The sequence below is a fragment of the Pyrus communis genome, chromosome 5, assembly GCF_963583255.1.
Source record: "Pyrus communis chromosome 5, drPyrComm1.1, whole genome shotgun sequence".
Classification (NCBI taxonomy): Eukaryota; Viridiplantae; Streptophyta; class Magnoliopsida; order Rosales; family Rosaceae; genus Pyrus; species Pyrus communis.
In genome coordinates this window covers 26487261-26514997 of record NC_084807.1, presented here as the reverse complement: position 1 = coordinate 26514997, position 27737 = coordinate 26487261, and the positions used below count along the sequence as shown (strand labels likewise).

At 36.6% G+C, this 27737-nt stretch overlaps 5 protein-coding genes and 1 pseudogene across 6 annotated transcripts; 4 read left to right on the top strand and 2 right to left on the bottom strand.

Annotated features, from left to right (window-relative positions):
- Positions 1 to 1455: 1455 nt before the first annotated feature.
- LOC137735837 (5S ribosomal RNA) lies at positions 1456 to 1568 on the bottom strand (annotated as a pseudogene).
- A 1648-nt stretch (positions 1569 to 3216) lies between these two features.
- On the top strand, positions 3217 to 6395 carry LOC137735079 (protein YLS7-like). The gene is made up of 4 exons (XM_068474453.1): positions 3217 to 3635; positions 3811 to 4717; positions 4912 to 5186; positions 5376 to 6395. The coding sequence occupies exons 2-4, from the start codon at positions 3982 to 3984 to the stop codon at positions 6186 to 6188; spliced, it is 1824 nt and encodes a 607-aa protein (XP_068330554.1). The 5' UTR covers positions 3217 to 3635; positions 3811 to 3981; the 3' UTR covers positions 6189 to 6395.
- Positions 6396 to 8779: 2384 nt separating this feature from the next.
- On the top strand, positions 8780 to 13316 carry LOC137735276 (65-kDa microtubule-associated protein 3-like). 2 transcript variants are annotated; one of them, XM_068474690.1, is made up of 14 exons: positions 8780 to 9018; positions 9518 to 9605; positions 9749 to 9955; positions 10089 to 10337; positions 10449 to 10658; positions 10746 to 10901; positions 10995 to 11154; positions 11247 to 11398; positions 11481 to 11568; positions 11753 to 11826; positions 11947 to 12021; positions 12107 to 12380; positions 12735 to 12824; positions 12918 to 13316. In XM_068474690.1, exons 2-14 carry the CDS (start codon positions 9534 to 9536, stop codon positions 13145 to 13147), a joined length of 2037 nt encoding a protein of 678 aa, XP_068330791.1. In that variant the 5' UTR covers positions 8780 to 9018; positions 9518 to 9533; the 3' UTR covers positions 13148 to 13316. The 2 variants fall into 2 exon arrangements, with proteins under 2 accessions (XP_068330791.1, XP_068330790.1); XM_068474689.1 differs by having other exon boundaries at positions 12735 to 13316.
- Positions 13317 to 14033: 717 nt separating this feature from the next.
- Positions 14034 to 18710, top strand: LOC137735615 (AT-hook motif nuclear-localized protein 7-like). The gene is made up of 5 exons (XM_068475061.1): positions 14034 to 14855; positions 16021 to 16088; positions 16383 to 16514; positions 17831 to 17992; positions 18145 to 18710. Exons 1-5 carry the CDS (start codon positions 14486 to 14488, stop codon positions 18439 to 18441), a joined length of 1029 nt encoding a protein of 342 aa, XP_068331162.1. The 5' UTR covers positions 14034 to 14485; the 3' UTR covers positions 18442 to 18710.
- A 1379-nt stretch (positions 18711 to 20089) lies between these two features.
- LOC137734506 (uncharacterized) lies at positions 20090 to 20647 on the top strand. Its single transcript, XM_068473756.1, has one exon. It carries the CDS (start codon positions 20090 to 20092, stop codon positions 20645 to 20647), a length of 558 nt encoding a protein of 185 aa, XP_068329857.1.
- Positions 20648 to 26039: 5392 nt separating this feature from the next.
- On the bottom strand, positions 26040 to 27657 carry LOC137734748 (probable rRNA-processing protein EBP2 homolog). The gene is made up of 2 exons (XM_068474025.1): positions 27577 to 27657; positions 26040 to 27120 (listed from the first exon to the last, which is right to left on the bottom strand). Exon 2 carries the CDS (start codon positions 27109 to 27111, stop codon positions 26218 to 26220), a length of 894 nt encoding a protein of 297 aa, XP_068330126.1. The 5' UTR covers positions 27112 to 27120; positions 27577 to 27657; the 3' UTR covers positions 26040 to 26217.
- Positions 27658 to 27737: the final 80 nt, after the last annotated feature.

Sequence of the window (27737 nt, the reverse complement as noted above, 5' to 3'; positions counted from 1 at the left end):
ATGTCAAACTTTACAAGATAAAAAGCCACAAGAAGTTATTAGAACTAACCTATTTTGTTTCAAACCTACTCGGGAATGCAATACAAGAAAATATGGATACTGATAACCACAACATTTTTTTTTCGTAAGGAAAAAAACACTTTTATTAATATAAGCAGTGAATTATGCAACCTATATGAAATTCTGTTAATTTCAAATACTCAAATTCACATATGAATTTCATTATCATAGAATATCTAAAGTCTCATTAAATAATGCACGCTAAGAATTCATATCCAAATATCTTTTTAGTTCACAAATCCAAATACAAACTTTGTCTATTAAATGTCTTGCAAATATTGCTTCTTCCAAAGATTATTCCACATCCAAACTCACCATGTACAAATGTATAATCCTATACATGCTTCATGTCCATGTCTACCAGATTAACAATGTAAGACGACTCAACATGAGCAGAAATTGCACCTTCGGAACCAAAACCATCATCGTCCCCAACCAAACCAGAGCCACCCTGACAACAAGATATACAAATTGAGATACAGGAGGACCTCTAAAAAAGATCACGTATCTACTAGAGGACCATGAGAGTTGAGGCACAATGACCAAGCCAATAATTGAAAGCGCAACTAACAAAGGCATAATGCATAGGTAACACTTAGAACTGTAACTAAGGCAACAAGGTTTCACTTTTTCCCTTCCAAATCCTACAATTTAAAAAACAGAAATGGAGCATTAACTTCTTAAATTTTACTTTTTTAGCCTAAGACGCCATGACCAATACTAAGCAACACATTGTTGAATATGAGAGCCAATAACTTGTTGACACAATATCGTAGACCAATTGAGTATGCTCCTAATAAGGGCATAGGAGCCAATGCTTAGAACTGTCGCTAAGCCAACAGTTTTTCCTTTTTCCCTCCAAATCCTATTGTAAATAGATCAGGAATCGAAACTAACTTATTAAGCCATAATTTTTCAACATGAGACACCATGAGAGTGCTAGTACCACTACGCCGATCAAAATACAAAGTGTAGGAGGCAAAAGAGACCTGCGCAGCTTTAAGAATTATCATTTGAAAGCCATAAACAAGAACGCCTCCGCACCTGCCTTGGGGATCAACCTTAACCAACGGGCCTCTTGTAAATGACTCTCTGCCTTTTCTCAAATGAAGCCATTCTGGGCCCTCAAAACAGTGCATAGAGCTGGGGAAAAGGTCAACGTCAATGAATTAATATCACCTTGCAACACAGTTAAACAAACTATGGAAAACATATACATAACCAAACTCCGGTAATAACACAGTTAAGCAAACTATGGAAAATATATAACTAGTTAATAACGAGAAAAACTACAGATTAGAGACTTTAAAGCTCGTCAATCACTAAATTACACAACCAACTTCAAGTCTTCTTCTTCTTCTAAGCCTTTTCCTACTAGGTGGGGTCGGTTGTGGGAGGATGCAACACGAGGACTTCCCAAGAGGTCACCCATCCAAGTACTGCTCTCGCCCAAAACTCACCTAACTTCGGAGTTCAAATAGGATCCGGTGCATGGTACAATCGCATCCCATCAATTGATGTATAGAAGCCTGCTAGAGGAGATCGAGTATTCCCTTAGCAAATTCACAATTAAATTCTTACTCGGGATTCAACATTCGTAACACTCCAACACTTCCAAAAAAAAAAAAAAACATTCAAGTGTGTTCCGATTTGGACTTAAACGAAACTTGAACTGATATAACATCAACCGAAATAGCAAGACTAATAATTAATTTTTATTAACACACCTAGTACGGAGTCCATGAATTGAATCATCAAACTCAAGAACTGAAATTTTTGCATCTTCAAAGGCTAAGACAATAGGATCTCTTCTTCTAGAACCATCGCTGCCTCCGCCAGATAATGCCGCCATCGTTACCACATTACCGTGCATTCCGCAATCCAACTGCATGCAAACAAAAATTTGAATAGAAACCATCAGTAATTAATTCAGAAACAGTATTACGAAAGAATAATTTAGCGAATTCGAGCTAAACTCCAGGCCAAACGCTCGAAAGAGGTTTAATAGGGGCAGCGAACCTGTAATGGCGGAAAATCTTTAGTTGGAATTGTTGTCTTAATGTTGGACATATTTGAAACGGCAGAGCCCAAGGTTGTCAAGTGTTGTTATTTTGTTGTCGTTTTGCTGTATTCGGCAGCCCAACAAAGGCCCAATTATGTTTTTTTTTTTTCCGTCCTCTCCTCCCCTATCCAATTATGTATTAATTCCTTCAAAACCAATAAAGAAAATAGAGTTTTAACACCTTTATTTGTCATTTTTCATTAAAATTAAATTTTTTTTGAACTTTTCATTAGTTTTAATTTTTTTTTTTTAAAGTCATCTTGTTATCAAAGTTCTAAAAGACGCTATACATTAATTGACCGACAAGCTAGAGCCTAGTGCTTAGGCAGCTAGGCGGAGTCTAACTGGAGAATTAGGGGTACAAGGCAGATTTAAGTAAATTATCATATATTGTATAAATAAGTGCTAATTGTACTTAAAAAATGCTTAATTGCATTGGAATACATTAATTGCAAAATATAATGATATATAGATTATAAAGTATTAGAACATAATAAAAATATAAGAAACAAACATATAATTTGCATTCATCTAAGTATTCAACAAGTTTCTTACAAGTTATTAAAAAAAAATGTAAGATGAAAACTTATTTATTTTCTGTTTAAATGAAAGTCTCAACCTAGGACAGGTAGGTGTGGGCGGATGCCTAAATAGATTTAGTCGTCATTTCTTAATTTTCAAACTTTTAGGAATTTATCAAAACGCCTAAGTGAAACCTAAACGACACTAAACATGAATTTTTAATAATTTAGCTTTCAATCTTATATAATTAACTCATTCAATGTGACCGTCCGTCAAAATATAATGCGAAAACGAGTCGACATCAAATTTCTTAATTAATTGTTGAATTTGATTGACTTCCTTCGAAACAAGTCCATATTTAGTAATGTTTATTTTTCCCCCAAGAAAGTAGTGTATCTAAATAGGCCGCTTTCAACAAATTGGCCGTCACAAAATATCAAGCATAGCCCATAATTAAATTGTAAGTCACTTTGGAGAAATTTTTTAATATACGGAAAACACGGTATAGTACATAATTATAATCATACAATTGACTGGTAATTTGACAAATGTAATTTCCACCTACAGCACGAACCATCATGGCGCACCAAAGGACATTGTAGTAATTCCAATATTCACATATCTCTCCTGTTCAAACTATAAACAAATTCCAAGAAGACGAATCGTCTAATTCAATCTGCCGCATATCACTCAAATAAACAAGATTATATTTTTCCCATCTGAATCTTTCTCTTTCATCTTCGTTCTTTAAATCCAAGCCCCCTCTCTCCAGATCTTCATCCACTACTTCCATTTCCACCAGCTTTCCGCCGTTGATCTGATTCCATGTTCCGTCCATAAAGCATTCAACTTTCCAGGTCGGGAATCCAAGTTTCCCATTGTTTCCACTTACCCAGGAATCCAATTCCCCTGTAAACAAATCTTCATGCATCCATTTGTTGTTTCCTTTTAAGTGCTTCAAGATCTTCTATTGCGTCTAGCGTTGATCAAGGTATATTTTCTTTAGATCTTCATACCCTTTTGGAAGCAATGTTGTTTGTCTATTTTTAGTAATTAAATTTACTTGTAAACGTAATTATCATTAAGCATGATTATTAAGTTTCCATTTTTAGCACTGTGTTGCTTGAATTACATGTAATTTCTGGAGTTGTTTTGTATGTTTTCAGGGTTTGCTGGAGGAGGTTGAGCTCAAAGTTGGGGTTTTCCTAATTTGGAAAAAAAACGATGAGTTGGGATTTTTCTTTAGCCATTTGTACCCATGCTTTTGGGGTTTTCCATTGGTAGTTTAATTTAGGCTAGATAGTTTATTTCACACGAATTGCTTGATTTGGAAAGCGATGACTTCATTGACTTGGGCTTCGTCCAAAGGTTCGATTTCGATGACTTCCTACCCGAAAGCCCTTTCGTGGATGGTAGTTTCCGGGGTGGCATTGGCTTTTTTCTTACTTTTTGCTTCTTGGGTTTTAGTGACTTACCCGATTGGTTCCACGGTTAGCTGGTATTTCTATGGTGTTGATAGTATGCAGAAGTTGGATTATTCTACCTCTATAGGGAATCCCACTAACCACGATGCTCCCCTTCCTAACAATGTAGATAGTGTCGGTAAGAATATGGTATCGGAGTCTAATTCAGAAGTTCCGAAAAGTTCAGTTGATCCACAAACAAAAGTTGTTAATCAGAATATTCTTACCGAGTCGAATTCACAAGTACCCTCGAGTTCAGATGGTGCAGTGGTTGTTTCAGAAATTAGAGAGATCAAAGATCTGCCGGATGTGGCAAAGAATTCATCCGGTTCATCAGATAATGAAAATGTTGGATCAGTAAACTCAACTGGTCCATCAGAGCCTGCAGTTTCAACCGCTTCATCAATTGATGACGGTATGATTAAAACTGATAAGAATTTGTCAGACGAGTCCAGTCCACAACTGTCCTCGAGTTCAAGTGATCCATCAATAGTTTCGCAAACAAAGGAGATGAAGGATTTATCAGCACCTGCACCCGAGCCAAATGATACTACATCAGCTTCTTCTCAGTTGCTCAACAATGCAACCAGTGGTGTTTCTGTTGATTCAGGTAGCTTTCGTGTTGTTTTGTTATGTTTTCATGTATGCTGAAATTTGACATTTTGCTATAATCTTAGCCTTTTGTACTCTGATTGATCTTATGTCTAATTTAGCCTTCTGTACTGCTGAAATTTGACTACTTGCTATAATATTTTCAAGTACTTGTTTCTTTGAATTTGACTTACTTCTGTTCATATTATGCAGGCTGTGATCTGTACAGTGGAAGTTGGATTTATGATTCAGCAGGACCGGTATATACAAACAATACATGCCCTGTCCTGACACAGATGCAAAATTGCCAGGGAAATGGGAGGCCTGACAAGCAGTATGAGAATTGGCGATGGAAGCCCTCTCAGTGTGACCTGCCACGTTTTGATGCCAGGAAATTTCTAGAGTTGATGAGGGGGAAAACAATAGCTTTCATTGGTGATTCGGTTGCTCGAAACCATATGGAGTCATTGTTGTGCATGCTCTGGCAGGTAATTGTCTAAATTTTTTTCTGATTTAGTTACCTCGAATTAAATGCTTTGTTCTTATAGTAGATGGAATTTTTGCAACTCTGGATTCATCAACCCTGCTAGTATTAAATTGCATCTCCATCCTTTTTCGCGGATAATGCTGTTTTAAGTAACTCTAGTGGTGCTTACATCTTTGTGTGGTGTATGCAGGTAGAAGTTCCAAAAAATCGGGGGAACAAGAGAATGCAACGTTATTATTTCAAGTCGACATCTATGTTTGTTGTCCGGATTTGGTCCTCTTGGCTTGTGAAGCAAACATCCGAGGCATTTGATTTTGCTTCAGAGGGCGTGGCCAAGCTCCACCTTGATGCCCCTGATGACAAATTCATGGATCTCATCCCACAGTTTGATGTGATTATTTTCTCTTCCGGCCATTGGTTCGCCAAGCAGTCAGTATATATCTTAAACAACGAGATTGTGGGAGGGCAGTTGTGGTGGCCGGACAAATCAAGGCCTATGAAGGTTAACAACATTGAAGCATTTGGAATATCTGTCGAGACAATTCTAACTGCTGTTGCTAGACATCCAAAATATACAGGGATCGCCATTGTGCGTTCTTATTCACCTGACCATTACGAGGGTGGAGCTTGGAACACAGGAGGATCATGCACCGGGAAGGTAAAACCTCTTGCACTGGGCGAAGTAGTGGAAAATGGCTTTACGAACATAATGCATGAAAAACAAGTTATGGGTTTCAACCGGGCGATTCAGAAAGGTGTGACAAACAAGTCGAAGTTGAAATTGATGGACATCACGAAACCTTTTGAGTACCGCCACGATGGGCATCCAGGCCCGTACAGAAGCCCCGACCCTAATAAGAAAACACAGCGGGGCCCTGACGGAAGGCCTCCGCCACAGGATTGCTTGCACTGGTGCATGCCGGGTCCGGTCGATACATGGAACGAATTTGTGCTTGAAATTATAAGGAGAGAATATGACGGCAGCGACAACTCTTCTTCATGAGTTGGGGCAAAGCTTGCATGGTAAATTTTTTTGTTTAAAGTCTTTATAAATATAAGAAAATGATTGTAGAGTAATTATTTGTTGCAATAGGTAGGAGGATTAGCGGCTAAATTTGTATTTTGCGAGCAATTTTAGTTTAGTTACCATTATGTGTTTTTGAATAAATTAAGTGCTGGCTTGTTTAGAACTCGGTTGGAAGCGTTTTCAAATGACTAAAAATGCTTTTGGAGAAAATACTTTTGAAACCAATTTTTAGTAAAGATGCTGGTTAATCCTAAATAAGCACTTGAACTGCTTGCTAAGCACAAGAAGCATTTTAAGTCACTTAAAACTACTTTCCAAATAGGTCATTCAGTATTACGGTCTAATGGTATTCCTTTTCACTTGAAAGTGAGAAATTTTAGGTTGAAAACTTGTGGATGACGAATTTGATACCAAATTAGATTGCCTATTATGTGGTTTTGCCGAACTCTTCTTCCCTTTAGTATAAAAATATCGATGTATTCAAAAAAAAAAAAAAAAAAAAAAAACTACTTTCTAAATAAGCTTTTAGGTGTGTACTCCTGTCATACATTTCACTTTTGATCAATAAGAAACTTTCTTTTTAAATTTTCATTCCAATTTAGAAATTTTTTTCTCCAAATTCTTTGATTAGTCTAACCTTAAACTACATAGGTGAAGAGGAGAGGCGGACTATTCTAGTCAACTTAAATATGTTTAAATTTGGGTTTGGTCTAGTGGATAAAAGTTGGCTAGGCCACAAGTTGGACGGTTCTTCTGAGTATCATTTTTAGATCATCTTCAATAGTTGGGTTAAAAGCCAAATATTTTAGCTTAGAAAATTTAGCTTTAGCCCAGAAACAGATTTTCTGCTTCAACCATTCTGACCTAAAATTTTAGCCCGGGATTATTAAAGAATGAACTTAGGCTATTTTTTTTTTCCTTAAATTAAATTTAAAAAATAATAATAAATATGTAGACTATTGTAAATTAATTTTATGAATATTTTAATCTAAAAAAAATTAAATTTCGATAAATATTGAAAAATCACTAAATTTTCCACAAAGCAAGTCTTCAACTTTTACCAATCTTTCAACCCTGGGCAAACTTTCAATTCACCAACCGTTCAACAATTTGGAAATGGAAACAAATGATAGAAAGATAAATTGGAAGAATTGTAAGAGAAAATTGAGTTTTGTATGGATGTTTGAACAAATACATAGGTATTTATAGAGTTTTTGGGTGAATTTTGAGTTAAATAATTTTTTTAAATTATTTTAGCCGTTGGATTTAAATTTGGGCCGTTAGATCTTTTTTTTACCGTTAGATTTGATTATATTCGATCTCAACCGTTGGATTCAATGTATTTTAAAATAACATATTCTAAAAAAATTAAATTTGAATATGGACCGTTAGATCAACCAACGGTCCTTAAAGCCCAACCATAGGATCAAAATTATAGCCGTTGGGTTTTTGTGGGTGGCCAACACACGCCTGACTGCAACGGCAGGGCCCACCCCTGTCAGGAAACCTTTGCAAGCGCATCGCGTGGGGCGCATTAGAGCGTGGGCGGGCCGAGACTGGCCCAACAACCTGCGAGTCCACTCGCATAGGGGGTATTTTGGCCTAGCTTTGGCATTTGGCATTTAGCCCAAAGTTTTAGCATGGGTTGGAGAGTGTTTGAAGGGGGGGAGGAATTTGGGGGAAAATTTAGCATTTAGTCCACCATTGGAGATGGTCTTATGGAGGTCAGGGGTTCGATCATCCACTTGTAAAAAAACCTTTTGGGGAGAGTTTTTCGTAAAAACAACGACCTGGCTCGGAGTGGTAACCCACTACTACCATTTTTTTTTTACCAAAAAAAAAAAAGGAAATGAGATAGATAAATCTTATTTAAGTATTTATTTTCATATTTATTGTTGCATTGATCCAGTATCATTTTCAAATTTGGTATACCTTAGATTATGTTTTTGAAAAATATTAATTTCCTTTCACAATCTTATATCCAATTTTTTTAATTTGGATCCCATCCAGATCCAAATTGTGGAATTTTAAGAATCCTCACATCTTAACCGTTTATCATGTATCGTGCAGTCATAAATTATTTTAAATTTTTTATTTAGAATTAAACACAAATGACAAAATTCCATTGGACAAATACATATTGGAACATCTCCAAGGGAGATGTCAAAATGTACACATCAGCTATAACAGTAAAAAAAAATTACACTGATATTCTCTAACTGATGCAATTATCATACTTTTTTTTTTTTCAATCAAAGAAGGTGAACAGATTATTAATTAAACTTTAAATGTCATTTATTAAATTTTAATTAATTTAATAATTTAATTTATAAAATAATAATTTAATTTAACATATTGGTCAGAGAATAAAACTTTAAAACTGTTAAAATTTAAATTTTATGTTAAAATTTTCACATCTGATGGTCTCACAGTAGCGATAAATCGACTACAGCAATCCGAGTCATCTCCTGAAAATTTGAAATTCAAATGCCGTTGGTGCGTGACCTGCTTCGTCCCGGAGAATCATTAAAAAACAAATCTTTAACAAGCCCCCTCCCCTCTGCCTTCTTCAACGGTCCTCTTTTCTCCTCATTCAAACGGCTTCTCTTTCTCTCTCTAAACATTTCACATCTCCATTAAAATTCAAACCCCAAATCCTACCTTTTTCCCCCAAAGTTTCCAAGAGAAGAAAAACGAAACGAAACCCACATTTTCTCGGGAAAATCCTCCAATCGCCGGCCTCTGCTGTGGCAAGAAAATCCATACAGCAGATAGAAAATTGATGCTCGTTGACTTGCTCTCTCAGGTTTGTTTCCGGGTTTTCCTCTTCCCGTCTTCGTTATTTTTCTTCAATTTTCCCCAGTTCCCCGTTTGGTTCTCGAGAAAGAATTTGAATTTTGATATCAATTTTTTGAATTGTTGAAAAAAAATTCCTCTGCTTCTTCTAGTTGATTTTGTCGCCTGTGGTCTGGTTGGTTCTTTTGATTTTAATTTCTTTGAGCTAAATTGCATGGGAATTATTTGTAGAAGAGAGAATTTTCCATTCAATTTTAGAATTTGGTGTTCATACAGAAATCTGACCTAATATGGACTAGAATTGGTGATGTAATTTTCTTTTTCTCCAAAATTTTGGGAGAAACCTGCAGTTCGAGATATTTTTTGTCTGGGTTTCGAGGAATATAGGGTTCTGTTGCTATTTAGCTTTTCCATATATTTTGTTTCTATTTAGAGATTTTTAAAAATTTTATGGTTAATTTATGCAATGCATATAGTTAGGGTTTGATGGTGAAAATTGTTTATGGCAGGTAGCACTGCTTCAATATGTCTAATCTCCAAAGTGAGCAGCTTCTGCAAATGGAAACAACATGTGGATCACTTCTATATGAGCTTCAGGTATCACATGACTCTCTAAATTTCGAAAGAAAATTTGTCTAGTTTTTTCTGTTTTTTTTTATTTTTTTTATTTTTTTTATGGAAATTGGAGTACTCGAAAGTACTAATCTCAATTTGTTTCTTGTCTAATACGAAAATTGTAGATAATTTGGAATGAAGTCGGAGAGACTGACAAAGATAGGGATAAGATGTTGCTTGAGCTTGAGCAGGAATGTCTAGAAGTATACAGAAGAAAGGTAGATCAGGCAAATCGGTGTAGGGCACAGCTACGGCAGGCAATTGCTGATTCGGAAGCAGAACTTGCGGCAATATGTTCTGCAATGGGGGAGCGACCGGTACATATTAGACAGGTCAGGATGGACTGTTTTGTGGATAACTGTTATTGTTTTTATAGATAAATAGTTTAAATGTCCTGTTCCCATCGAAGTTAAGAAGACTATTGCTTAAAATCAGAATTATTTACAAATTGCTTTATCATTTCAGTCTGATCAAAATGCCGGAAGTTTGAAGGAAGAGCTCAGCAAAATAATCCCACAGCTGGAGGAGATGAAGAAAAGAAAATGTGACAGAAAAAATAACTTTCTGGAAGTTCTAGAGGAGATACGGAAAATTTCAAGTGAGATTAATGGAAGCATAGATTACAGTTCTAAACCGGGTGTGGATGAAACTGATTTGTCATTGAGAAGGCTTGAAGAATTGCACAGACAGCTACATGCACTCCAAACTGAGAAGGTTGGGAGTTATTTTTTCAATTTCCTTTCCATCTGCATATCATCTTAATCTGATTTTGTATTCTTTTATGCTCTTCAATTCCTCATGTATCTGCTCTTTCTTGCTGTGCAGAGTGATCGGCTTAAGCAGATACAGGACCACCTGTGTACATTGAACTCATTTTGCTCAGTTCTTGGTATGGACTACAAACAGACAATTAGTGAGGTACATCCCAGTTTAGTTGATTCCGCAGGAAGCAAGAATATAAGTAATGATACAATTCAGCGATTGGCTGCTGCAATACAAAAATTGCGGGAGGTTAAATTACAGAGAATGCAGAGGGTAAAGAATGTTCTTTGTCGTTTTTCAGTTTTTAGTCGAAGTTATGTGCATTTAATTGAATGATATTAACCTCCTAATCTCTGACAGCTTCAAGATCTTGCAACTACCATGTTAGAGCTGTGGAACTTGATGGATACGCCAATTGAGGAGCAACAGATGTTTCAGAATATAACCTGCAATATAGCTGCTGCAGAACATGAGATAACTGAACCAAATACACTATCTGTGGACTTTATCAATTATGTGAGTTTTTTTATGTTGTAATTCTGTATTATTTCATACTATTGGATCAGTATAGTTGTCAAGTATTCATTTGGGATTAAATCCATTGTGCAGGTTGAGGCAGAAGTGTCTCGGTTGGAAGAGTTGAAATCAAGTAAAATGAAGGAGCTTGTTCTTAAGAAGAGATCAGAGCTAGAGGAAATCTGTAGAAAGACACACATGGTCCTAGAAGCAGATAGTGCAATTGACTACGTAATTGAAGCTATAGAATCAGGTGCATCTTAAATTCTTAATAGCATATCATGAGGTAACAAAAAATTCCTACGTAATTGTCCTTGAACTTGTGCATCATTTTTACTTGTGCAGGAGATGTGGACCCTGCTTGTGTCCTCGATCAAATTGAGCTTCAGGTTTCAAAGGTTAAAGAGGAAGCTTTTAGCAGGAAAGACATACTTGAAAAAGTTGAGAAGTGGTTGTTTGCTTGTGATGAAGAGTGCTGGCTCGAGGAGTACAACAGGGTTAGTTGTTTCCATCACCATGTCGCTTACTTCACAACATTGAAATCCCTTTGCTTACTTGTTCCTTTTTGCGTTCGTGTAGGATGAAAACCGATACAATGCTGGAAGAGGAGCTCATCTTACTCTCAAGCGTGCTGAGAAAGCACGTGCTTTGGTTAATAAACTTCCAGGTATTGACCGCATTTGTAAAATGGCACCCTTGGTTAATAATGCTAGACTAGCCCATATATGAAACTGTTACAGAACTGTGCTTTGGTCAAGAATATCATTTTGATGATATTTCTGCTGGTTTCAGTTTTTTCTGTCATTTTTTAATTTAAATGTGTTTTTACACGGATCCTGTTTTTTATACAGCAATGGTGGATGCATTGGCTTCAAAAACCATATCATGGGAGAAGGAGAGGGGCATTGAGTTTACATATGATGGTGTAAGTTGCTTCCCTTGTATTTCTGAAATCTCTCGGAGGTCTATTCCAGTTGAGTTTATTTTTTTGTTTTCATACATGCAAATTCTGAAACAATTTTTATTGTTTTCAACTTCTGTTCAGATTCGTCTTCTTTCCATGCTTGAAGAGTATACTATATTACGGGAGGAGAAGGAGCAAGAACGTCGAAGACAGCGGGTATGGCCCAGCAGTTTCACTTGGACATATTTCTTTGAAGATCTTACTGTGAACCGTGTAACAACTATTCATCTCCCATTTTCAGGACCAGAAAAAGATTCAGGGTCAGTTGATAGCTGAACAAGAGGCACTTTATGGGTCAAAGCCAAGTCCATCGAAACCTCAGAGTGTAAAGAAGGGTTCAAGAATGTCAACTGGAGGTGCAAGCAATAGAAGACTTTCAATGCAAGCTCCAAAACCCGATCCACTTCACTCCGTCAAAGGTACTCCGCGTCCGCGTTCAAGAAAGGGTGACCGAGTCCACCAAAACGAGCAATTAAACAATCATCTGGATGATAGCTTTTCATCTTTGTCCACAGGTTCTCTTCTCCAATAGTTCTCATTTGTGTCTGGTTGACAAATGAGAGTATTGAAAATAAAAAAGATATATTTAGTTGCTTTGAAGGTTATTCACCGTCTGTTTCCTTGCAGTGGGGGACTCTGACTCTGGTAGTAGTACCTAAAAACATGTTTGTATTATTCTTCGTTGTGCCGGTGTTTCAGAAGCTTCTGTTGATTTCATTTTAAACAAAACATGAGGCATGACACCGGAACACCATATCTCTGTTGCTGTCTAGTGCTTCGATATAAAAAGCCTGCTTTCCAGACATCATACGAAAACATGCTAACAATCAAATTTTAATATATCTTTATCCACGTCTTTGCTTATGCAGGTAGACGAGGCTTAGATGTTGCTGGACTTCCTGTTAAAAAGCACTCTTTTGGTGCTCCAAATGCTTCTGAAGTGGAGACACCAACGACTCGTAAACCCTTCTCCCCCATTTCTGTTCCCGTTTCCATTCCAACAGAAAATGTCACTTTCGCTACTACTCCTCTGAAGCCTAGAACTGTTGCAGAAGAAGCGAACAAGACGCCCAAGGTAATGCCAATCTTCGTGCCAACGACACCATCAACGGTGTCAGTTCCCATGCAGACAGCTATGACACCAGCTCCTCCTCCTCCACCAATTCCATTTGCTACCAACTTAGTCCAAGAGATTCCTGAGGAGATTGAGTACTCGTTCGAGGAAAGAAGAGCTGGATTTGTGCTCCCTAAAACACATGTGAAGCCAATGATACAAGTTTGATAGGTTAATTAGTTAAAGTTTGGTGAGATTTTGAGAGTTAAAATTGCCGTTTTAGCATTTCTTTTCCCTTTTGCATGGAATTTTTTTGTTTTTAAGTCAATTGTAATTGGCTTTCCTGGTTTTATGTACATAGTCTAAGAATGTCTAAACCTCTTCCCTGTTGATTAATGTGATCATTAAGTTTCTAATCTCTGTTTTGATTTTATGGTTTGTTCTAAAGAAATTTTAGTTGAGCTGTCTGATCGAGGTAGCTCTCATATGTAATACGAATTAATGTTTTTGTATAAGATGGACAACTAATATACAATGATTATGTTTTGTAAGAGCAAATATAGTAGAACACGTGATTTGGCTGTTCTTCGCAAATTTTTCTTGAAATTTTGATTTTGGTTGTATTTTTTTAAAGGGCATATTTTATTTACAAATGGCATTAACAGTAGATACCTCAAACTAAAAGGGTGTTTAGTTCAAATTAAAATCTTCCAGTCAAAGTTTAATTTTCTGAAAAGACAAAGGAGTTGTCAGTAGTTGGAAAATTGGTGTAGCTCTTAACGTTAGCTTTACAGCTTTGAGAGAAATATTTATTTATACAACTTTAAATAAATAAATGGTAATAAAAAATAGAAAAGCCCTTTTCTTTTCTCAAACAAAACTTGATTGTTTTTCTTTAATATTCAAATTTAGTATCATTGTCCATTTATTAAATTCACCTTTATTAAATTAACAAGACGGACGTGAAACATTTTCTTAACTAAAATTTATACTTTGCATTTGCAATTAGAATATTAATTTTTTATTAAATTTCATCAATATTTAATTATAACAATTTCATTTTTATTTATAATTTTCCAAATTTTTATACTTTATTTATTTCTCCTCCTTTTCCTGCAAAACCCTAAATTCACATTTCTCAGAAGTATTTCTGAAATCAATGTTGCCTGTTTCCTTGTAATTTCTTTGAATTGGTTTACAATTTTTTTACTGAAATTTCAGTTTCTGCCATTGAAGCTTCCTGCTTTCTCTGCAATGGTGGAGACAAGGTTCAGAACTGGAGGAGTTGCAGCACTGAGTTCTTCAGCTTTCTGCATTTAGAGACGACTTTTTGTTTCTGGGTTCCAAATTGTTTGAAAGTTTGGAACTTTCTAGCCTTCTTTGACAGAATCTGCTCAAGTTTTTGTTTTTCAGTTAAATTATTTTCTGGGTTTTTTTTTTTTTTTTTTTTTTTTTTGCTTCCTAAAGTTGCAGACTTTAATTGGTAGATTCTAGGGTTTCAAGTGTTTATAGGGTTTAAGATTTTTTAGGGTTTTGGGTGGTTTTTGTGTGTCTGCAAATTTGCATATGCAAATGGAGGAGAAAGACAAGAATTTGTTTTCTGGTGTAGCAGTGAGCGGTGAGAACGCTCCAGATGATTACAGGATTGCCCCAAGAAATGAAAACCCTAGCCCATCTGGGGGACCCACAACGGCGGCAGCTCCGACGGCGTCGCCGATGAGCTTGACCGGGATCGGTACGGATGGAAAGAAGAAGAGGGGCAGGCCTAGGAAGTATGGACCCGACAGCAAGCCCCTCCCGTCGTCGGCATTGTCCCCGATGCCGATTTCGTCGTCGATTCCGCTGACCGGAGAGTTCTCCGCCTGGAAGAGGGGCAGAGGCAAGCCCGTTGACTCGATCAAGAAGTCTCACAAGCATGACGTGTTTGAGAACTCAGGTAACGGAATGAAACGAAACAACCCTTTTAAATAAAAGCTTTGAAAATTTTGACTTTCGGTTAATGTTGGTTACCGTTTTTACTGTTTTACGTTTGGGATGAAATGATCATGATCTGTTGTTGTAGCTCTGACACTGTTGACGGAGACTTTTGGATCAGTGCTTTTTTATTGAGCGTAATGACGCAGATTCAGAAATCCCCGTCAACAGATTGTATCATGTTTACTGCTGTGTGTGTGAATTTTGGGATTGGATTTGTGTTTTTAGAGTGAGATTTGAAGGGAATGTTGGTTGGATTTGGTTTGCAAGTGGACCCTTTGTGATCAGATTCCCTTGTCAGATCTGGAAGTAAATGGTGTTTTGTGTGGATTGGAATTACTGATTTTTTCTGCTGGCTACTGCAATTTATATTATACTCTCTTTGCCTTTAGGAAACAGAATGAGAGAATGATTGAGGTAGCTAGCTTGTCCAATAGGTAGAGTACACCAATTAGGCTGACGTGCCTGGATTAGACTTGCCTAATTAGGTCACCTCTTAATCACCTGCTGACTCTGGTCTAATTTGCACCAGATAAGAAAGAAAAGAGAAAAAGAATGAAGAAACTAGAAAGCACAAGCAGGGAATTGTGATATAAACACCTGGTTTATATGCTCCTAATTACAATTTTAATATGTTTTGGGGTCAGTTTTGACATTAACCACTCTTTTCAATCTGACCATTCCACTCTTGAAACCTCACCTTATGTTCAAAGCTCCTGTCTCCTGAGGATTACGAGCCGATGTTTTAGCCACCGTTAGGCGTAAACTATGACCTTTGTTATGAAATTAATGGGGTTTTAAATATTAGTTAATCATTTTGGTTTGAGGTGATTCTTTCGTCTTGTGAACTAGGCAACAATTTCCGGGCTTTGTTCATCTTGACCCTCTATCCTAACAAATTATCTCCTGGCATTGTCGTTTTCAGGTTTACAAGTATTGTGTTCATTAGATGAGACTTTTCTTGTTTGTTAATGTTTTGTCTCTTTGATTGCTTTGGTGATTAGATCATTAAACTAGCATTTTGAATTCTAATTGGGATACTTCTGGGCGTTTAATTATGAAAATTCTAATTTAAAATGATCATTTGATTTGGGATTCACTGACGGTTTTTAATTTTTTTTGTGTAGGTGAGAAAATTGCATACTCGGTTGGTGCGAACTTTACACCTCACATCCTTACTGTCCATTCTGGCGAGGTATGCATCAGAAAATTGTTATATGTGAAAAAAAAAATTCGTGTCGGTACAAAACTGTTGTGTCAACTATTCTAATCGATAACGAAAGGTTTTCATCTTAGAATTCGTGAAACCAGTTATTATTCTTGTAGACGTTTAAAAAACGAGCAAATAACAACATCAAACAAAATTACAAGCTAGAAAGTTGATTCGGGTCCCTTATCTCAAGATTTGTTAAGGATGAGTTCCAGTATTATTGCTTTGATCAGGGTTGTACTTTTACTTGATTTCTGATACTAATTCTGGTTCTTGCAGGATGTTACAATGAAGATCATGTCATTCTCTCAACAAGGAGCTCGAGCTATTTGCATACTTTCTGCAAATGGTACCATTTCAAATGTTACACTTAGGCAGGCCAGTTCTTCTGGGGGTACTTTAACATATGAGGTATGGCGTTGTGGCCGTCTTTGAAATTATCTGTTATTAGTTATTACCGTATCAATGTAAGTTCATAGCTGCAAGCTATTTACATAAGGGAAATTTTATTTGAACCCATGTAACTTCTTTTTACACCCAACTTACTCTTTAAACCCTTGTTATTTTTAATTAAAGAATTAATATCTCTTTAAACCCAAAATTATTATCTAAATCCCCTCCCAAACCCAATTCAAAATGTAGATTTATTTTTACACCCATTTAAAAAATAAAATCCCAAACTAAATAATTTGGTGAAGTTTCTACTTGTTTATGAATCTTCTTAAAACCTAACACTTTTAAATTTCTTGTTTTCTCTATATTCATCTCCCTGTGGTTTTATTTGCATGTAGGAATAATAGATTTTCTTGAGCATAAGAAGATACTTCAAAGGTTGTGTTTTCAAGGAAACTCGAGATCAAAAATCTTTTCGGTCCTTTTTCTCCCCTCCCACCTTGAGCTCTTTGAAACAGAGCTTTTAGTCCCTTGACTCCTCTTAGCTTTTAGCTCTTTAGTGACACAGCTTTTTGAAATTTTTCTCTGAATTTTCCTACCAATTGCTTCACTGCATCTTATTTAATTTTTTCATGAAGTTTCAAATTTCCAACTGGAGCTTTTTTGCAGCACTATGGCATCTCTTATGCGTGCATCTTATTTGATCTTTTTCATATAATCTTCCTAGTAAAAGAAAGGCCTCAATTTTCATGGGCTAACAACTTAATCATGAAAGGTCAGAGAGCACGGTAACTAATGCTTGCTTAATATGGGAGGACAGACTAGCACAGCAACAAATTGTAATACCAAAGAAACAGTTTTTTCTTTCTAATATGCCAAACAATTTATCAATACTTCTACCCATAGAAAGGGTTTAGCATCCAAGAAATTTGGTGTCTGCAACAGCTATTAGGGTTTGAACTCGAATGAATGTAGATAAACAAGGAGTGATGGTAGGTTTAATTATACGGTGTGTGTTTGTTGATAAATTTAAGTTTTATTATTAATTTCATGTTGTACTTGATGGTAATTATACAATAGGATAAAAAAGACAATTAACATTTAAATTTTAAATTGGGTATAGAAAGAGGTTATATAGATTCAAATAAAATTTCTCATTACATAATCGGTCTCGTGCTTGCCGTGTTTTGATTAAAATCACTCTATATATAAGAACAGAACCTTCAGTTGTATTTTCTTTATGATCATGGAAGTTCTCTTTCTTGAAGAAAAGACAGTATATACGTCATGGTTGCTCAGGAGAACATCTCAAATTCTTTTTGGTGATTTTACAGGGCCGCTTTGAGATACTTTCCTTGTCGGGATCGTATATACCAACTGAGAATGCAGGAACAAAGAGCAGATCCGGTGGCATGAGTGTTGCTTTGGCAGGTCCAGACGGTAGAGTGGTTGGGGGTGGACTTGCTGGTATGCTGATAGCTGCTGGCCCCGTGCAGGTAACATCATTATACAATTATATAGTAATTTTGACCATCAATAATCTAGTACTTCGATATTTGTTAGAAATTGGTTGTGCCAATGTAGTTTACTCTCTAAACACGAATTCTGTAATTAATGCTTTTCCTCCGAACTGTTTTGACTGCATCAGGTTGTGGTGGGCAGTTTTCTGCAAGGTCACCAGCTGGAACAGAAGCCGAAGAAGCAGAGAATCGAGCCTGTATCATCGTCAATTGTCCCTATCGTTGTCAATGCTGTGTCTGGTGAAGAAATGAAGGTCTATGGCGGAGTAAAGCCCATTCTGATGGCTCCTTCCTTCCACGGAGATCATTCAAATTCTCTGAATCCCGTGCAAAGCTACAAGAACTCAGCTTCTGAGAGTAAATCATTGTTTTTGGAAGAGGAATCTAAAGGCTCTGGTCAAGCAAACTGTGAAGTTTCTTATTGATCATGCTTTTTCCTTTCGTGTGACGGTTGTATCTTAATTGTATTGTTCAGACTCAGTGACATCTAGGCTTTCCCAACCTTGTCTGACTATTTTATGAAGGACAAACTAGGCTTAACGTACCTCGTGTTCGTTTTAACCCCGATTTGGTAGTCTTTTTTATTAGGTTTTAGGTCAGTCTGATCGTGATCAGGCTCGTCAAGTACGTGGCTGTTGTATCCCTGTATTTCTAGTGTTGTATGATGTAGCATTTTTAGATATATGAAAAACATGACTCGTCATTTATCTCTTCAAGTTCTTATTATCTGAATGTTGGAATATGAATGGATGTTGTGACTCTTTGCTTACGAACTTTAAGTGCTTAAACATTCAAAAGCGCTTATGAGCGTAAGTGCTTTTTTTTTATAGTACATTCTCTTTGAATGATTTTTCTTTACATTGCTACAGTAGAGTTTCATTACTGCACCACAAGATTGCTGCCTAGAATACGCATGAAGTTCTCAGTACTTCTGCCTTCCATGCCTTACTAACCTTTTCTATAAACTCTTCTGCTCTCGTCCTCAGCTCGTCGTCAGTGTCAGTTTCATCATCGTCGCTGTCTCCATCGGTGCTGCTGAATTTACCATCGTCGGCTGATGCGTTCTGTTCATTGTACACTAATTCACTGACCTGTATAAAGCCATTCTTCTCCTTCCACACGTGTTTGGCCTCCATGTCTTGTTCATCGTCCGCACGGTTGCTGGCGGGCTTTGTGATGCGAATTTTGCTTCGTTCATCGTTGTTGGAGACGGGTTTTGATCCCACGAGGATAATGACTATGATCAAGTTGCAGATGCAGAAGATGAACACGGAGTTGGAAGCTGCCTGTGTGATTAATTCTAGCGTGGAACCAAGCATTATGAAGGTATGTGTGAGAGAGATTTAAAAGCAAGCTTGTATCGATGGAGGAAGGGCGAGGGTGGAAAGCTTTATTTATGTAGCAGAAGATGAGACCATTTCTAACCGAAGGCTGGCCAGAGGGTTCAAACGAACCTTCTGGCCCTCCAAGATATTAATATTTTAATGAACAATATATGATCATATTTGCCTCCATCTCCAACCGAGGACCAAATGGTCATAGGGCTCGTTTTAGTCCTGTCACAAAAAACGGTTTCCAACCAAGAGCCAAAAAGCCATAAGGCCAAACATAATTTATTATTTAAATTTAAAAACTACAACTTAAATTTAAAAACTACAATTTAAATTTAAAAACTACAACAATTTAAATTTATAGGAAAAAAAAAAAGAGAATTTTTTAATATTTTTTTACAAATTTTGGCCGAAAAAAATTCAAATCTAACGGCTATATGACGTCAGCTAGCCGTTGGATTTGAATTTTTTTTTGCTATAAATAGGTTGGATATTGGGCTATAATTCACACACCTTTGAATTGAATCTATTTCATTTCAATCTCTTTCAATTCAATCTCTTTTAATTCAATTTCTTTCAATTCAAGTTTACAATGAATTCCAAGTTTGGATCCTCTTCGAATTCCAATTGGGGGTCCTCATCCAATTCCGAATTGGAAGAAAAATGGGCACATATGAGACGAGAAGATGAGGAGTCTAATGAAGAAGATGAAGCATAACGCAACAAACAATATATGGCAGCCATGGCTGCGGCCATGGTGTGTCAACCAATTGAGGAACAACCTCAATGTGGTGGCTCTGTTGCTGGTCGCTCTTACAAACCACAAAACAGATCGATGACGCATGTCAATTTGATGAACAACTACTTCAACCCCAACTCGGTGTACACAGAAGATGATTTCAGACGTCGCATTAGGATGAGGTGTCATGTCTTCAAGCGTGTACTTTATGATGTCCATCATATCAATCCATATTTTCAACAGAAGCTAGACAGAGTAGGCCGCTCTGGTTTCTTACTTCATCAGAAGATTACTGTTGCACTACGAATGATGGCCTATGGCTCTCCAGCTGATTCGATGGATGAAATCCATGGTATGTCTAAGTCTACATGCCTTGATACTCTTGCTGAATTCTGTAACACAATTGTTCAGCTTTACAAAGAGGAATACCTCCACAAGCCAAATCAAGAATATATGGATTGGCTCCTTCACAAAGCTAAAGACCGTGGGTTTCCGGGCATGATAAGGTCATTAGACTGCATGCATTGGAATTGGAAGAACTATCCCACCAGATGGCAATGAGGCTTTAGCAGAAGGTCGAGAAAGTCAACTATTGTGTTAGAAGAGGTTGCCTCGTATGACACATGGATCTGGCATGCTTTCTTTGAAGTCCCTGGATCCCAAAATGACATTACAGTTCTTGGGCGTTCACCCTTCTTCAATAACTTGATGGAAGGTAAATCACCTCAACTTGACTACTACATTAACGGCCGTCAATGCAATATGGGATATTACTTGGCAGATGGCATCTACCCAAAGTAGGTGACACTTGTCCAAGCAATTCCAAACCCTAAAAATGATGCCGAAAAGTGTTTTACCTTACACCAAGAGGTATACTGGAAAGATGTTGAGAGATTACACAACATGATTGTGGAGGGATGGATATATTGATGGAAAGTCCAATGACGACCAAAATGATCCAAATAGGTCAAGAAGGGCTCGTGCAAAAATATATGATGAGCCTAATTTGCCTTTCAATCCAAGAACTAGTAGTATCTCTATAAATGAGTACATGAGGCGCTATAGGATGATACGTTCCCGTGCTACAAACAAGCACCTATAACAATATCTTGTTGCACATCTTTGGGCCAAAAGAAGCATGGAGTATGCGTTTAAGTTTTATGTTGTTAAATGTTTTTGAAAATGTTGTTTAAGTTTCATGTTATTAAATGTTTTTTTTTTATGTTGTATAATTTTTATGTTGGTTAATGTTATTTATTGTTGTTTCATATTGTTTAATGTTGTTTCATGTTACTTAATTTAATTTAATGTTGTATAATGACTTAGAAAGTTATAGGAAAAAGTAGAATTAAAAAAAAAATATGAAACAAATTTTGTAAAATAGAAGTTCTAGGAAAAAAAATAGAATTTAAAAAAAATATATGAAACAAATTTTGTAAAATAGAAGTTATATGAAGTTATAGGAAAAAATATAATTTAAAAATAGAAGTTATAGGAAAAAAAAATAAAAATAAATAAAATTGTAAAATAAATAAATAAATAAAAAATAACGACTAGCTGACATCAGCTAGCCATTGCATTTGAAATTTGGCTTAGCATTTATGTTGGATATAACCGATAGGAATATATTTAACATAAATATATTCATGTCGGTTATATCCGACATAAATGCTATGATTTCTAGCCCAGCCCAGAGCTAGCTGGCTGGCTGGCTGGATTGGGCCAACAAGTTAGCCCTTTGGCCCTTTCAAATTTCGTAGGGCCCACGAGCCCTCTGACCTAACCCTCGGTTGGAGATGTTTTTCGACATTTTTCGACCCTCTGGACCTTTCGGTTGGAGATGGTCTGAGAGGAGGATATGATGTTCTGTATAGTGAAAGCTTATTCTCAACCATATTATGTAGAGATTGTTTAATGTGTCGAAACAGGGTATGGTACACCAAGTGTCATAATACAAATGATTGATTTTATTTTTTCAAGTATCCAACTACTTGTATTATAACACGTGACATACCAATACCGTGTTTCTGACTTATTGAAAAATTTCTCTATATTGTAGGGCCTCTTTCTTCTTTCTTTTTTTTTTAAAAAAAAAAGAAAAAAACTGTGTTTATGACTTATTGAAAAATTTCTCTATATTGTAGGGCCTCTTTCTTCTTCTTTTTTTCTTTGTTTTAGAAGCGACCTCTTTCTTCATTAGTTTAGTGATTTTTTTTTTTAAAACTATGTTTCTGATTTATTGAAAATTTTCTCTATATTGTTGGGCCTCTTTCTTCATTTATTATTATTTATTATTATTATTATTATTATATTTTTTTTATGAGAAGCGGCCTTTTTCTTCATTAGTTTAATGAAAAGACTATTGTACCAAACAAGAACCTCACATGGATCCTTCTCATCCTCTCCTTTTCCTTCCCTCTCATGTCATCACATCCACATCACTATTCCTGGATTTATGGAACTTTGTTGTCTTCTCTTTTCTTTTGGCCTTTTTCTTTAAATCAACACAAGCCGAAAAATTCGGTTCTTTCAATATTGAAAGTATTACTTGACCAAGAGTAAGTTGTTATATGTGCATAGGACAGTTGTTCAAAACATTGTATCTACTCTTTGCACCCAAGTCAGTATTCCCGCTCTCTATCTATTACAATAATTTATAATAAAAAAAAAAAAAATATATATATATATATATATATCCGTGTAAAAGAAAAGAGTAAATTGTAACAATGGTTCCTCAATTTTAGTCAAATTGGAGCAATAGTCTCTCAACTAAAAATCTATTATCATTGGTCCCTCAACTCATCAAAATATGTAGTTATGGTCATTTTCGTCAACTTCATCAAAATTTTGTTAAAATGAGTTATGTTGAAAAGACCATTGCTACAATTGGGTCAAAGTTGAGAAACTATTTCTCCAATTTGGTTAAAGTTAAGGAACCAGTTCTCCAGTTCGATTAAAGTTGAGTAACCATTGGTAATGATTGAGAGACTATAGCTACACGTTTTGATGAGTTGAGGAACCAATGGTAATGGATTTTTAGTTGAGGGATCATTGCTCTAATTGAGTTAAAGTTGAAGGATCATTGCTACAATTTACTCAAAAGAAAAAACCCTAATTGGTCTCTTTTCTTTTGCAAAAATGAAGTACATGTACATGTCTTGATTAAATTATGACGTTTATATCAATATTTAAATGATTCTTTTTAAGTTGAAATGCATCTGTGAGTTTTTTCAGACTTTAAAAAGGTGAACTGCAATAGAAAAACTATCAGCTAGTCTATTTCACGTAATAATAATAATTGACCCCTTAAAATTGACTTAGCAAGATGCTGACAAAATACAACATTAGTTGATTATGTGAAAGAGACTAATAAGAATAGTCTAAATTAAATCATATTTAAAGGTTGGTGGTAACGGTTGTATATTCATGTCTTTAATTACCAACTTGCTTCGAAAGTGCTTCAACGACATTGACCTGGCCTTCAAATCGACAGCTTTCTTAAAATTGGCAACATAATTTGGAAAGGGTATCCCACGTTGAAAAATAATGAGTGAAGCGAATATGAGAATGATTTGTTGGATGTATAGGCACATAAGAGATAATATAATTAAGAACGAGTATATTTGAGATAAAGTAGGAGTGATTGCAATCGAAGATAAGATGAGATGAAATCAGTTAAGATGGTTTGGACACGTGAACTGAAGACCTACAAATGCTTCGGTTAGAAGATACGACTATGGGATGAAAATTCAGGGCAAAAAGAGTAGATGAAGACCTATAAAGACATTGAAAGATACTATAAGAAAATATTTGAAGTACTTGGAACTAACAGAAGATATTACACAAAATCAAGCACAAGACGTTCTAGAATTCATACAACCAACTCTACTTAATGTGATAAAACTTTATTGTTGTTTGTATCCCACGTTTCGACGAAAATATAGCGTGAATGCTCGATCTTGAACTTTAATTAATTTTGAGATAAAGTACGATAAACGCTTTATGAGAATGTTATTGCCAGGTGGTAAGTGATGAAAAGTTGAATGACGACCCAAAATGCAAAAGAGAGAAGATAAGAAAAAGTTCAACATCTTATATCATATGCAAGTTACAAACGAACATGCCCTTTTGTAACTTTTTCAAGCACTTTTTTTCCTCTCTTTATCCATGTGATGTGAGACGAGAATCAAATGCATTTTCTGTGTTTTAAAATATTCGAAACATCCAAACCCTAAAGAGGCTTTTTCTTACCAACTTGTTCTCCGTTCACAAACGATTGTAGTTGCAGATGAATTTCAAACAATTAAAATTAGAGTCGCAGAAATGGAATCGCTCATTCTTAAAACCGGTACTACTAAGACTAGACGGGAGAAAATGTAGCAAAAGCATTTAAAGTTTCCTCAGTAAATCAGATTAGAGTTACAAATGTACAAATTTTAAGCTTGATCACTAAAACCAAACTTTAAAAAAAAGGCGACTCCAATTCAACAAGGCTTCCAGTTTTGCAAGGGTCAAAGGAACGTTTATCGTATACAATCTTACCCTTACTTTGCAAATAAGCTGTTTCTACCACTAAAACCAAACTAATACAAATATCCGATGCTTAGATTAAATTTAAATGTGAGGTTCTCAACAACTCTGCCTTCCATCCTCTGTTAACTTTTTCAATGAATTCCTCCACTCTTCTTCTCAGCTCATCTTCATTGTCACACTCCTTGCTTTCATTGTGATGATCGCCGCTGCCATTGTCTTCTCCGGCAGTGGCAAGTTCTTCCTCGGGATTCGCCACTTGGCCAAAAACAATTGGTGATTTGATCATAATACCCTCCTGCTCACATTTATCATCTTCAGCTTGTTTATGATCATTTGAGAATCTGGTTTTGCAGCTGCTGGTGACCGTTGAGACACTTTCTTGATCAACGTAAGAGCAGGGTTTCGAACCAACGAGGATCATGAATATGATCAAGTTGCAGAGGCAGAAAACATATAGAGAGTTGGAAGCAGCCTGAGTGAGCAAGTCCAATGTAGAATCCAACATGGTCAAAGAACGGGTAGGATTGGATTGGACTGGATAACTCTCGATGAGCACAACGGAAGGTGGGTTTATGGTGGTGTTAAAAGAAGGAAATGAAGGTATTTATAAGCACTGGTGTGGTGTGGAGGGGATTGAAAGAAGTGTCTGTGACAAGCTTTTTGTTGGGGAACATGTTGAAGGAGTAGATGGTGAGTTGTGGTGCGAAAGCTAACTGAGAAAATGACATATATTATATATTTTAAATCAAATGATTAAAAAAAATTAATAGTAAATTTGGGATGAAACTTCTCAACTTGCCGTTTTGTGGGTCTTCGGTCGTTTTGTTTATTCAAAGACCACAGGTACCTCCCAAGAACCTCACATGGAACTTCCTTGGGTTTTCTCATGGACTCCATGTCATCGAAAAATGACATCATAGACGAGAAAGGGTAATAATTTTCGCACTCCAAATTTAAGATTCGATGGTCCGACTGCGAGTGAAATTTTATATAAATAATTGATTTGGAGAAGCTAAATTAAAAGTGCCAAAATCGCCGCTTAAGAAAAAGACATAAAGTTGCATTGTAAAATGTTGCAGTAAAACCGGATTTTCTTCCTAAACCCTCGCACCAACTGTCGCCCTTCATAAAATTATGAACTTTCTATTACCAACAAGATAATTTTCCAATCTCCCGTCCGTCTCCGTCAGCCGAAGCTCGCTCCGACATCCCCGGGAGCCTCAAAGTCCGGGGCACCAAGAATAATGTCGAGACTGCCTCTGTTTTTAACACGAGAACTAAAAATTACCGAGGGCATCAAAGAGCAGGAATCACCAGACCTGCTGGTCTGAATCTGGCTAATAGCATACGAAGTACAGACCATTTATGAAGCATGAATACTGCGAAAATTTCGTACGAGTAGAACGGATGAACACAAGTATCAGATAAGTAAAACATTCCATCAGCAATAAATATTACTACATAAGATACTAAAGCAAAGCAGAACAAAACTTAAAAGTTCACATGTAACAGAATCACCGGCAAAAATCAAAAGGCTACACAGGCAAGCCCTTGCCGGAACACGAGAGTAGAACAAAAAACAAAGTCATAAGATGCTATCACCTCTTCCTTTTCTTATTTCCTGATGTGAGACTATCTTTGTTGAATCCCATCAAATCATTAGTTGTTTCCGCCATATTTTGCTTCTTGGAACCTTTCCTCCCTCCGTATCCAAACTTGGAATCCTTAATTTCCCTCTTCTTTGGTTTTTTCCCCGTCGGCTTCCCACCTTGTCTTGCCTTCCCTCCAGACCGATCTCCTGGAGCCACAAATGGCCTCTTCTTATTTGACCTCTCGAATGGTTTCCCATCCTCGAATGCCAAATCCAACTCACTGCCTTTGTCACCCCCGGCAAACCCACTCTGCTGCCTCTGCTTCCTCCACTTCTTCACAGATTCTATGTCCTCCTTTTTCTGCTTAGCTCTCTCTTTCAACTTCTGAGCCTGAATCTCTTTAGATAGTTTCTTGGACTCCCTCGCTTTCCTTCTCTCATCTGCTTCCTCGATCTTCTTCTTCTCTACCAAAAGCCGGCTCTTCACTCTCTCCATATGGGAATCTGACTTCACCATCTCTGCATAGTAGTCCTCGGGCCTCAGAAAAGGAAGCCCCATTGACTGAAGCTTCTCGAAGGCCTTCCTCGTTCCCTCTAAAGCCTGTGTGTAAAAGGCAAGCTCTCGAGTCAAGTCATCATTCACGTCCACCTTTTGCTCTTGATCAATGTCAACAGAGAGTTTGTGCACCCATCCTGCATTCTCCGGCCAGCTTATATCACCAAGTTTATCCATTATACCATCTCTGTTGTATATGGCCTTCTTCGACGGTTCATCCAATTTCACATCTCCCTCCTCTTCAGATTCTGCCTCCGATTCTGACCCAGACCCAACATCTTGGAAATCATCCTCTTCCATCGAATCCTCGTTCAACAACCGGGACTCTTTATTGGACACACCCATTTAGTAAACCTATTAAAAAGAAACACAATTCCCACATACTAATGAGCAAAATGTACAAAAACCGATCAACGAATTCCGAAAAACAAATAATGAATTCCTAACAATAATACATATCCTAATCTGAATAAACACAGAAGCATTCCAAATACCGATAAAATTGTATTATTTCCAGCTAAACTCAATCAAACCTCAAAAATCATATTATCGCACTACAACCTATGAACAGCATATTCAAACCCTAGAAACATATAATTGGGATTTCAGGAAAATTGAAAACAACAAAAATGGGATACTTCTTAGACAAATTTTCTCGGCAACCAAACAGAAAATGGGAAAAATAAGAACTCGGAACTCATAACCCAGATAATAATACAGCTAAATCGAAGGAGGATGATGAGAGTATAGAGCTCAAATCCGATTTGCTTTAAGATTGGAATTTAGGAAGCTGAGTGCGAAAAATATTACCTTTCCGCCGTGGCCTCTGAAACCTCGATAAAACCCTAATTCTTCCAATGGTGTTGGTCGACGCAAAGAAGGGGGTTTTAGGACCTGGCTTAAGGGCTTAAAATTTGGGCTCAAAGCTGGTGGGCTTGGGCCTTTAACATTCCAGTTTTTCCTTCTTGTTT

Excerpts from the sequence above, each read along its gene's own strand:
- LOC137735276 (XM_068474689.1), top strand. The coding sequence starts at position 9,534 with ATGTCTAATCTCCAAAGTGAGCAGCTTCTGCAAATGGAAACAACATGT. Across the intron at positions 10,338-10,448 it reads ATGCACTCCAAACTGAGAAG|AGTGATCGGCTTAAGCAGAT; the intron begins GTTGGGAGTTAT and ends CTTGCTGTGCAG. Across the intron at positions 12,381-12,734 it reads CTTTTCATCTTTGTCCACAG|GTAGACGAGGCTTAGATGTT; the intron begins GTTCTCTTCTCC and ends TTGCTTATGCAG.
- LOC137734506 (XM_068473756.1), top strand. The coding sequence starts at position 20,090 with ATGGCTGCGGCCATGGTGTGTCAACCAATTGAGGAACAACCTCAATGT.
- LOC137735615 (XM_068475061.1), top strand. The coding sequence starts at position 14,486 with ATGCAAATGGAGGAGAAAGACAAGAATTTGTTTTCTGGTGTAGCAGTG. Across the intron at positions 16,089-16,382 it reads TTACTGTCCATTCTGGCGAG|GATGTTACAATGAAGATCAT; the intron begins GTATGCATCAGA and ends TGGTTCTTGCAG. Across the intron at positions 17,993-18,144 it reads TAGCTGCTGGCCCCGTGCAG|GTTGTGGTGGGCAGTTTTCT; the intron begins GTAACATCATTA and ends TGACTGCATCAG.
- LOC137734748 (XM_068474025.1), bottom strand. The coding sequence starts at position 27,111 with ATGGGTGTGTCCAATAAAGAGTCCCGGTTGTTGAACGAGGATTCGATG.
- LOC137735079 (XM_068474453.1), top strand. The coding sequence starts at position 3,982 with ATGACTTCATTGACTTGGGCTTCGTCCAAAGGTTCGATTTCGATGACT. Across the intron at positions 4,718-4,911 it reads TGGTGTTTCTGTTGATTCAG|GCTGTGATCTGTACAGTGGA; the intron begins GTAGCTTTCGTG and ends CATATTATGCAG. Across the intron at positions 5,187-5,375 it reads TGTTGTGCATGCTCTGGCAG|GTAGAAGTTCCAAAAAATCG; the intron begins GTAATTGTCTAA and ends TGGTGTATGCAG.